Source organism: Montipora foliosa, chromosome 9, assembly GCF_036669935.1.
Source record: "Montipora foliosa isolate CH-2021 chromosome 9, ASM3666993v2, whole genome shotgun sequence".
Classification (NCBI taxonomy): Eukaryota; Metazoa; Cnidaria; class Anthozoa; order Scleractinia; family Acroporidae; genus Montipora; species Montipora foliosa.
Window position 1 is genome coordinate 17,296,512 of NC_090877.1, and position 10,000 is coordinate 17,306,511.

At 43.5% G+C, this 10,000-nt stretch overlaps 4 protein-coding genes and 1 non-coding gene across 5 annotated transcripts in view; 1 reads left to right on the top strand and 4 right to left on the bottom strand.

Moving 5' to 3' along the window:
- LOC137971516 (gamma-aminobutyric acid receptor subunit alpha-6-like) overlaps positions 1 to 313 on the bottom strand; it is a 5,398-nt gene extending 5,085 nt beyond the window's left edge. The window contains exon 1 of the mRNA XM_068818334.1: positions 167 to 313. Within this exon, the coding sequence (XP_068674435.1) occupies positions 167 to 313 (147 nt within the window). The remainder of the gene's footprint in view (positions 1 to 166) is intronic.
- A 3,736-nt stretch (positions 314 to 4,049) lies between these two features.
- Trnak-cuu (transfer RNA lysine (anticodon CUU)) lies at positions 4,050 to 4,122 on the top strand. Its single transcript has one exon. It is a non-coding gene; the product is annotated as a tRNA-Lys (tRNA).
- A 102-nt stretch (positions 4,123 to 4,224) lies between these two features.
- LOC137971518 (uncharacterized) lies at positions 4,225 to 5,436 on the bottom strand. Its single transcript, XM_068818335.1, has one exon. It carries the CDS (start codon positions 5,434 to 5,436, stop codon positions 4,225 to 4,227), a length of 1,212 nt encoding a protein of 403 aa, XP_068674436.1.
- A 168-nt stretch (positions 5,437 to 5,604) lies between these two features.
- LOC137971519 (uncharacterized) lies at positions 5,605 to 6,963 on the bottom strand. Its single transcript, XM_068818336.1, has one exon. The coding sequence runs from the start codon at positions 6,961 to 6,963 to the stop codon at positions 5,605 to 5,607; it is 1,359 nt and encodes a 452-aa protein (XP_068674437.1).
- Positions 6,964 to 6,984: 21 nt separating this feature from the next.
- LOC137971520 (uncharacterized) lies at positions 6,985 to 8,586 on the bottom strand. The gene has a single exon (XM_068818337.1). The coding sequence runs from the start codon at positions 8,584 to 8,586 to the stop codon at positions 6,985 to 6,987; it is 1,602 nt and encodes a 533-aa protein (XP_068674438.1).
- Between the last annotated feature and the right edge of the window lie 1,414 nt (positions 8,587 to 10,000).

Here is a 10,000-nt window from a genome sequence, read left to right on the forward strand (position 1 = left end):
GATGTTCATAACTAGTAGTACAGTAATTGCGTTCAGGTTTACTGAGGGCATGGCTGTAGTACGCAATAACTCGTTCTCCACGGTCACACCTTGAGAAAGTACTGCTCCGATACCAACAATTGCCACAATTGCATGATTATCAGATTGCAGACAAGTGATATCTCACCTCCTTAACGTGGAGGAAGGCTGGAGAACTTCCAGATTGGCCAGCTGTTGCACACCTTGACTCCGTTACCAAAGCATACTGGGCCCATGGGACTGTCTGGCTCTCCGAAATGTTGTGCTGTACCATCGATGGCAATCTCCTGAACATGGTTGGGTGACGTGGCAGTTGGGTACTTTCTACCGAACTTTGCGCTAATGTGCTAAAACGCCTGCATGACAGTCCAGTGACTAGCCACCTGTGGGTATCAAAGAGCTTAGGCAAAGTCTGTGAATAATCTTATTGGATCCACTATCGCCGTGATGTTGAAAAATGGTGCCGAAAAGTGACCCAAAGATCACCCTTGCAGCCCTACAACATTGGAGAACCCAGGGAACGAGTGGCTATCGAAGTCTTCGGCCCGCTTCCGCAAACCAAGCGTGGCAACAGATACATTTGATTGCTATGGATAATTTTAGTAAATGGCCAGGGGCTTACGCCCTCCCGTACCAGGAAGCCAGTATGGTGGCTGATGTTTTAGTGTCGCAATTCTTTAGCAGATTTGGTGTACCCGCTACGCTCCACACCGACCAAGGTCCAAACTTTGGGTCTCGCGTGTTTCAGGACGTTTGTTCCTTACTTGGAACCAACAAGGTTAGGAAAACCGTCTCGCATCCCCAGTCTGAAGGCATGGTGGAACGCTACAACCACACTCTAGAGAGGCAGCTGGCTGCCTTCGTAAACGTTCACCAGGGAGACCTGGGCCTGCATTTACCGCGGGATGACTTGGACTTGGATGAACAAAACTGAGCCGAGTACACACTTAGATTACAATCCTCCGCTGAGATTGCCCACGACTTTGCCAGGAATCACCAACAGCTCAGCAACCAGAAGGTGAGGAGGGGTTCCGAAATGCGCAGTGTACCCTCTACCTTAAATAGGGGAGCAATGGTATGTTTGCACAATCCTCAGGGGAAGAAAGGGTTATCGCCCAAGCTCAGCGAGCCGAGGGAGGTGCTCTATGTTGTGTTAGACCGCATCAGTGATGTCGTGTACAGAATCCAGAGAGGCTCTCGGGCAAGACCAAACGTTGTGCATAGAAACAGGGTGTAGATGTTCTGTGGCACAACTCGTGCCTATTGGCTCAAAGATCAGCCTGTAGGACGGCAGGAGAGTGAACTCGAAGGGGGCGTCCCACAACAAGCGACCCTGATGAGCAATTCTGGCACTCAAGCCAGGCGAAACCGACGCAGACTAAGACATCGGCCAACCAGATCCAGTCCCAAGGACCAACAAGCCAGCAAGGAACATGATGATATGAATAAAACGTCTCATTTTCATGGGGACCAGGGAGCCCTCAGACATTCCCATCGGAGTCGACGCAGACCTCTCAGATGCAAAGACTTTTTTACGGGAGAGACAGTGCAACCTTCCTGTTGCACTTGAACGTACGTTTTAGTTTTTTTTTTTTTGCCTTAATTAATGAACATTGAACATTTCATTCGGGCCGTTAATGTTATTTTAGGCTTCAGTGCACATTGGATATAAGTATGTCCTATCCGGGCCGGATACTCAGTTCAGGAGGGGGGCAGTGTAATGGCATCTTGCTTGACCACAACAAATATGGATAACTCCTTACTTGGGGGACAGCGGTTGTTTTGGCCTGAGACAGAAAAAACTATGAAATGAATCCTGTATTGATCTGTGGATACGAAATCAAATGAAGCTATGATCCTCGCACTTATGTACGCAATTTTAGGCAATTGCGAAGAGAAGCCTAAAAACTTTAGGACTTCAACGAGGTTTGAACCTGTGACTTCGCGATACCGGTGCGACACTCTAACCAACTTCCCGGGATGAATGAATCAACGATGAAATGAAGCACCAGTAGATGTAAGCCCTTCCTGTTAATCCTGTGGATAACGCGGGCAATAAGCACTTATAAATTAGCTTTTTTTATCGATGGATTTTCTGCTATGTTGGGGACAATCTAGCCTTTGTAATGTCCTCTTTTTTAACGGAGGCTTATTAACTAATCCGCGTTGCGGCTGGCAGCGATAACGGTTGAGATTCGCTTAATTTCATCCAAGGCAGAGGTGTTGGGCTTGGATAACGTCCACTACGCTAGGATGACTCAAAAGGGAAACAATTGGTATGCAAACAAACACACACAAGCAGCCGTATCTCTCAGGATGGCCGAGCGGTCCAAGGCGCTGCGTTCAGGTTGCAGTCTACTCATGTAGGCGTGGATTCGAATCCCGCTCCTGACACGTCATTCTATTACGCTCTTTAAGTGTTACTCTTAATGGGGCAAACGAATCATGCAAAACTAAATTCGTCACGTCTTTTTAAGCTAAGCACTGTTTGCAGGTTTGGAAGAGCAAAATAATATTAACTTGAACCTATTGTTCATAAAATGGAATCCGGGTGATCTACGTCAAATCTTGCATCAGGTGTATGATTAATATTCGCATTTATTGGATGATTTTAAATATACAGTGAAAACGTTTGTGCAATTGGATATCGAGAAGAAGCGAGACACTAAAGCGATTAACAGTCTTCAAGTTCTACCACATGAAAGCCAAGTCATTCTTGCACGCAAAAGTCTTTTAGATTTCTTAATTAAAATCTCATGCTTTATTCCGTTCTCAGTTCATTTTGGACGGCTGCACGTACAATACCTGGATACGGATGGATCTCGACTCAGCTGGGCCCACCAGCAAAGGGAGTGTGGCCACTTCTTCCGACCCACGACCTTGAAAATCCCAGTGGCGCAAATGTATTCCGTTTATCTAAGAAGGCAACCCCCGTGGCGTAATGGGCTAGCGTGTTCGATTTATAATTCAAAGGTTGTGGCTTCGACTCCCTTTGGGGGAGGTACTTTTGACTTCAAACTTAATCTATTTAAAACGTAACTGATTCTATCTCCATTTAAAGAGTTTCTTGACCAATCACAGGAAACCAAAGCTCGGTTTTCGATTTATAGACTTTGTATTGGAAAATTAAATCTGAGCTTATAAATGTTAAAATAAGCTGTAAATGTAGAAATAAACTTCACTTACCTCTACGTACAGTTGTCCTCGTCTTTTCTGTGCAATCGGAGGGCAAAATGTATCAGTTTTAGCCGGGTTTGTGGCTTTCGAATTTTCACGATGTCGTTAGTTGCCATTTCCCCTCATAAAGAGAAGAGAGGCTGGTGACTCGCGGCGATCTCGTCCCACAAATTGCTCTCGCATCAAAAAGCAACGGTCCGAATCGCCATAAAAACACCACAGCCTTAAGGCTAACTAAATTTCCTATCACATCAATTCCACTCCGGGACAACAGAGCGAGTTTTGGCGGATAAATTCAAAATAATGTCCGGCCTTTTTTAATCTTCCCATGCGTTGAGCTAGAAGTGTGGCTACGGCCGTTATAGCTTGATGGCGATCATATTACATTCTGCACTCTCATTGGCCAAGTGTTTAAAATTGTCCAATGAGATTGCAGAACGTATACGTTAAAATACAGGTACTCGCGGCGGGTATCGAAACCACCTTACTTCAGTACCGTCGGTGACCGTTCTCAGTTCTGCTTATAAGTATATACGACGCTCTAACCTACTGTACTACGGGCACTACGAACAGCGTGGTAGCTTCAACGAACCTCGTGGTAGCTTCCCTGGAGCCCTTTAATGGTTGGATTTGCCTCGTCGAACCTGTGTTTCATATTCCATGGGATTTCTTTAGTCTTTTCCATATATTTTAAAGAACGAAGATTTTAGTGTAAAGATTTTTCACATTTATCATTCCAATTTTTAAGAACGAATAATTTTCATGGTGAAGTATTTGTTCATCTCCCCTACTTGATTAAGTTTATCGTACATGCACTTTTTCTTGAACGTTCCGCAAGCGGTTACGCAGCGCGGAGCCGGCTAGCTCAGTCGGTAGAGCATGATACTCTTAATCTCAGGGTCGTGGGTTCGAGCCCCACGTTGGGCGGTGCACCTTTTATTTTTTGGCTGACTAACGCTCTTGTGCCCTTCTTGCGGAAGTCATCAACTTTGCTTTTCGTACAGTAAAAACTTGAGGGAGTCACGGACTTTAGAATATGACTTTTGGGAAAGAAATCAGACTGACTGGGTTCAGGTGTTTATTTTTACTCCAGCTGAGAAAGGCGTCATTTGGCGTCAAATCGTTTGGCAAGTATTCAGGATCTTCCTCTGTTGATTCTGGGCAGGGAAGTGCCAACAATCTGTGACCACATAAAAAGTGTGATGGCGTCAGGGGTGGACCATCATCGATATCACCATAGGTGTATGTAAGAGGTCGGCTGTTCAGTGTTGCTTCGATTTCAGTAAGCATTGTCGCAAGCTCTACTGCGTTTAGGGAGGCTCTTCCGATTGTTTTCTTTAGTCTTCGCTTCATCAATCCAATCATTCTTTCATAAAACCCTCCCCACCACGGCGCTCTTTCCGTGATAAATTGCCATTTTATACCGTGGTTTGCAAGGAATTTCTGACACTCTGCTTCCTTAAGTATTTGAGTTTTTAGAGGTTGTAGTACTTTTGAACTTGCTTGGAATGTTTTGGCGTTGTCGGAGATGATACACTCTGGTACTCCTCTTCTACTTATAAATCTTGTGAATGCTTTTAGAAATGCGTTCGCGGTATTGTCTTCTACGAGTTCCAGATGTACAGCTCGAATGGCTGCACATGTGAATAGACAAACATAACATTTAGAGGTTTCTGTTTTATGGTTGCGGACATACAAGGGGCCTGCATAATCGACTCCTGTCACTTGAAAAGGTTGGGATCCGGTGACCCTTGGCTGTGGTAGTGGTGGAAAGTTGACCGATCGAAAAGGTCTTCCCTCTGCTTTCTTGCATGTCACACATTGATGTAAGATTCGTTTCACCAGCTGTCGTCCTTTCAGGATCCAATAGGTCTGCCGTAACTGGGTAAGTGTTTCGCGGACTCCAGCATGCATGAGCATCAACTGGGTTGCTCTTATGATGAGTTCGGCTAAGTATGTGTCTTTCGGTATGAGAATCGGGTATTTGGTATTGTCTTGTAGTGGTGCGTATTTCAGTCGACCGCGACAACGTAACAATTTTTGTTCATCTATGTAGAGACCAAGCTGACCGACTAAAGGTGGAAGGCTCGTCATTCTGTTCGTCTGAAGTTGGGTTATAATCCCGCTATACGCGGATTGTTGAACAGCTCGTATCAATGCAGCTAGGGCTTTTTTCATGTCTGAGCTTGTAATCTGAGTTTGGAGTTCAGGTCCCTTTCTTAGTCGGCTGATGAACTTCATGACAGTAGCTGTAACTCGTATTGCTTTAGTTAGTGTACCATATTTAGCAATGTCGATTACATTTAGGAGATGTGAACTCTTGGCTGTTGTCGCGAGATAGGAAATTGTTTGCGCACTTTCGGTTTCTTCGTGTTCTTGTTCTTGTATCTTTGTGTGTCGTAACTCTGGTCACTCCGTTTTTTCTTTGGGTAACCATGAAGGACCCTTAAACCAAATTGCCGTTTTAGAGAGAAATGTTCCACTGTCCATTCCCCTGGTCAGTAGGTCCGCTGGATTAGAAGCTGTAGGGCAATATTCCCAATGGGAACTACTGGTCTTGTCTTTAATCTTCGCGACTCGAGTCTGAATGAATTGTTGTTGAAGGGGTTTGGAGGATTTTATCCATGCTAATACGATTTGAGAATCACTCCACATGTAGTATTCTGTTATTATCAGCTTGGGTTGTAAGGTCTGTGATAGAAATTCCCATAGTTCAGCTCCGAGTAAGGCAGCAAGCAATTCTAGTCTTGGCAGAGTGTGTTGTTTGAGAGGGGCTACCTTGCTTTTTGACATGACAAAGCTGCAGGTGTTGGTTGTTGTTCCTCTGAGGTAAGCTACTGCTCCGTACGCTAGCTGACTGCTGTCGCAGAAGATGTGGAGTTGTGTCTTTTTGTTATCGTTAGTGAGGTATTGTCTAGGAATTAGTAGGGAAGTGAGTTCTTTGATTTCACTTAGCCATTTTAACCATTTTTCTCTGTAGTTTTGTGGGAGTTCCGTATCCCATGGTATTTTCATCTTCCATAGTTCTTGCATCATTATTTTACCTTTTGCTGAAACTGGTTCAACAAAACCGAGTGGATCAAACAGTTTAGAAGATAGACTTAATACGGAACGTTTGGTTGTGGATTGTAGCGCGTGGATTTCTTGAATTAGCTTATCTAGCGATAGTGATAATGTGTCGGTATTAGAATTCCAGACCAGTCCCAAGACCTTGGTAACGGCTTCTGCACACGCTCCGTCCTGGGATGCTATCTTGTTTATGGTGTCGTCATTGCTGGTCCATTGTCTGAGATTCATACCAGCCTCTTTGAAGTATTGTCTTGACGATGTGTAGTACTCTATCGCCTGTTGAGGGGTACTCGTTCCCGATAATACGTTATCCATATAAATGGACGTTTTGAGGTCGTTAGATATCCAGTCGTTCTTTCTGTTTAGGTGGTATTGAATGGTTGCATTTAAAAGGAATGGTGATGGTGCTGCACCGAATAATACCACGCGGAACCTGTATGTTATTATATTGTCTGGATGGTTAACTGGTAGGGCTGGATCCTTGAGCCACAGAAACCTTGTAGCATCTCTGTCTTCTTCGTTTATTTCAATTTGCAAGAAAGCTTTTTCTATGTCTGCGGTGAAAGCTATCTGGTTAATTCGGAAAGTCAACAGTATTTTAGGTAGTTCCTGCATTAGATTGGGGCCTGTATGTAGGCAATCATTGAGACTTAATGCTGTGGGTGACTTCTTCGCGGACGCGTCGTAGACTATACGCATTTTTGTGGTCGAGCTATCTGCCTAGTGTGGTATATAGTGCAATTTTCCTGAGTGTATTGATGGGTCGTTTACGACTTCGGTAAATCCTTGTTTCACTTGGCTTTGCAGTTGCTCGTCATATTTGCTGATTAGTTCTGGATCTCGTTTGTTTAGACTGCATTGAAGGTTAACTAATCTCTTCTTTGAGAGTGCAAAGTTGGACGGTAGATCCTCTGCAGTGTCCCGCCATGGGAGCGTTACTGTATACCTGCCAGAGTCCTTGTTAAATTGTATAGATTTGTGAAACTTTGCGTGGACGGCGTTACCGTTATCTGTATTGGTTTTGGGAACCGAGCTTATCTCCCAGAACTTAGTTAAAATCTCGTCTAGTTTTTCTCCTTCGTCTTGGTGAATTTCGAGCGATAGCATTGCGTTTGTATGATCACTTTCAAATTCTTTCGAGATAGGGCCGGATATTAGCCATCCCATTTTGCTTTCTGTGGCGATCAAACAGTCATCCTCAGATTTTTTCATGTTTCCTGTGATTAATTTTGCGAAGTTGTCGTTGCCGATGAGAATATCGACGTTTAGATCATTCTTGGAATTCAGCGGGTCGGCAAGATGCAATCCCTGTAACTCAGACGGTAATTTGACGCGGCCAATTGTGACGGGGAATGGGAGACAGATAGTTTGTGTTACTAGTGCATTGAGCTGTATCTGTTGTTTATCTGTCAGAACGTGTATCGTGACGACATCTAGCGATTTTTTGACGCTGTTAGAGGAACCGAATGTTGTGAGATTTATGTTTTCCTTTCGTGTCGATTTCAACTCGAGTTTCACTTTTAGATTTTTGGTGATAAATGTTCTTTGTGATCCTGTATCGAACATGGCTCGAACTGTGAGCTGTGCAGTATTTCCTTTTAATCTAACAATTGCTGACTGCATCAGAATGTGGTCCTTGGCCAGGACGGCATAAGTTGTGCCTGAGTGAACTGGTTTGTGGTCACCTTCTTGTGTTGACTTGTCGTGTTTCAATTCGGTCGTGTGTTGGTCACCATCTTTACATATTGAAGTGTGATGCTTTCTTTTGCATTTTAGACACCTCCCTTTCGATTTACATCGGTTTGATGAATGCTTGAAACCGGCGCAATTGAAGCACCTTTTCTGTTGTTGCAAGAATGCAAGCCTTTCCTCGACGGTTTTAAGTTTGTCGCATTTTTCAGATCTGTGTGAGCCGTTGCAATATAAGCAGTTTTTTCCTTTGGTTTGGTAGTTGACTTTGCAAGCGCCTTGGTCCGTGGTGGTAAGAAAGGTGCCCGTTGTTGGGACTAGAACCTCGTCCTCTGATAGAGCTCTTTCGCTTGTTGCTGCTGTATGACTTCTTTCGCGCGTTTCTATTTCCTTCCGTAGTTCCGTTCGTAATTCGGTCAGACATTTGTCCGCGGATGGGTTAGCTCTGAAGATGAGGCGCGTTAATTCTTCCGGTATTTTCTTCAATAGAACTGGAATTAGAAGGTTTCCGTAGGATTCCGCCTTTACATCTAATGCTTCTAGACCACGTATATTGGATTCACATGTATCATAAAATTCTCTTAGGTTAGTTGTGTTATTCGTTGGTGAAGGGACATTAATAAGCGATTCCATGTGTGCGTTTATTAGAACTTGCTTTTGCCCAAAACGTTCTTTTAGAAGTTCTGTTGCTTTAATGTAATTGTCCGACGTCAATGGCAATCCGGCAATCGCGCGCAGCTTCGTCTTTTAGAATTCCGTTAAGATAAGACATCTTCTGGATGTTTGATAATTCATCGTTTTCATGAATTGTGGCGCTAAAACTATCCCAGAACGTTTGCCATTCAAGAGGATCCCCGTGAAAGGTTTTGAGTGTCATTTTGGGTAAATTGACGTGCTTTTTGCTGGTTGATGGAGAGTGCGATGCATGTTGGTTTGATCTTACCGGTGGATTCTTGTTTTGGATGTATTTTGTAATCCTTGTCTTGATCACTGATACTTTGTCCTGTAGCGTAAGCGTTTCTTCCACATCTCTCGCTATTTCGTCTTCTGATTCTAGCAAGTGTACGATACTTGAGTCTAGAGCTGTGAGTTCGTTTTCTCTTCTGGAGATACGCTCGAAGATCGCTGTTAGCTCTGCTTATTCGTCATCTTCAGCGCTCATAAGACGTTCGGCCTTGTTTATATCCTGCGTTACTTGACCTTTATATGCTCTTCTCACTCCTCTCAGTCGTGATAGTTCTTTAGGCATGTTTCAAGTCGGGTCTTGGCACCAGTTTTGGGAAAGAAATCAGACTGACTGGGTTCAGGTGTTTATTTTTACTCCAGCTGAGAAAGATTGATTCCTTACACAATTAGTGCTCTATGACGCACACTAATTAATAAGCACATTATATTTTTAACAATGACTTTAAAAGCAAAAGTTGGAAATCAAACAGACCTAAGGCAACAGAAGTAATAACGCTTGCAGTCCTTACTCAATTTCCTCAAGTATTCCGATTTTGGTCTGCATTTTTACATGGAAGTTGGACTACCGTTGAAAGGTCCTTTGTTTGGTTTGGTTTTCTTGAACTACTAGCTCATTAACGAAGTTTTACCTTAGTTTGGTTCGCGTCTCGGAAAAGTCACGACGTAAAGCGTTGCGGCTACAGGTAAAAAATAACTCTTTTCGGAAATTAAAGCCCACTACTTTAAGAAACTCGTATGTTGTTTTCGCCCACTCTTTGGCGAAATCGTAACGTGCCACAAAGTCACATCACTGAAAAAACCTTCAGTTTAAGCTTTATGATATAAAGGTACAAAAATGGACGACGATGGCCAGGAAATTGTCACAAGAGCTTAGTTAAAGAGAGGTTTCGCTAATAAATTGATGAAAAGTGAAATGCTAGCTTTAAAAAGAGAAGTCATGGGTCCGTGTACCTTCCAAGAATAACTTCTAAATCAGATTAAGGTTGTTCCTCGAAGCTCTAACCGAAATGAGATGCTCTAAATTGCATCATCTTCAGCTTTGTCTAGTGAGAAGGATTTGATCTCATTAATTAAAACATTC

What these genes read in the sequence shown, in the direction of transcription:
- LOC137971518 (XM_068818335.1), bottom strand. Translation starts at nt 5,436, where the DNA reads ATGAAGTTCATCAGCCGACTAAGAAAGGGACCTGAACTCCAAACTCAG.
- LOC137971519 (XM_068818336.1), bottom strand. Translation starts at nt 6,963, where the DNA reads ATGCGTATAGTCTACGACGCGTCCGCGAAGAAGTCACCCACAGCATTA.
- LOC137971520 (XM_068818337.1), bottom strand. Translation starts at nt 8,586, where the DNA reads ATGGAATCGCTTATTAATGTCCCTTCACCAACGAATAACACAACTAAC.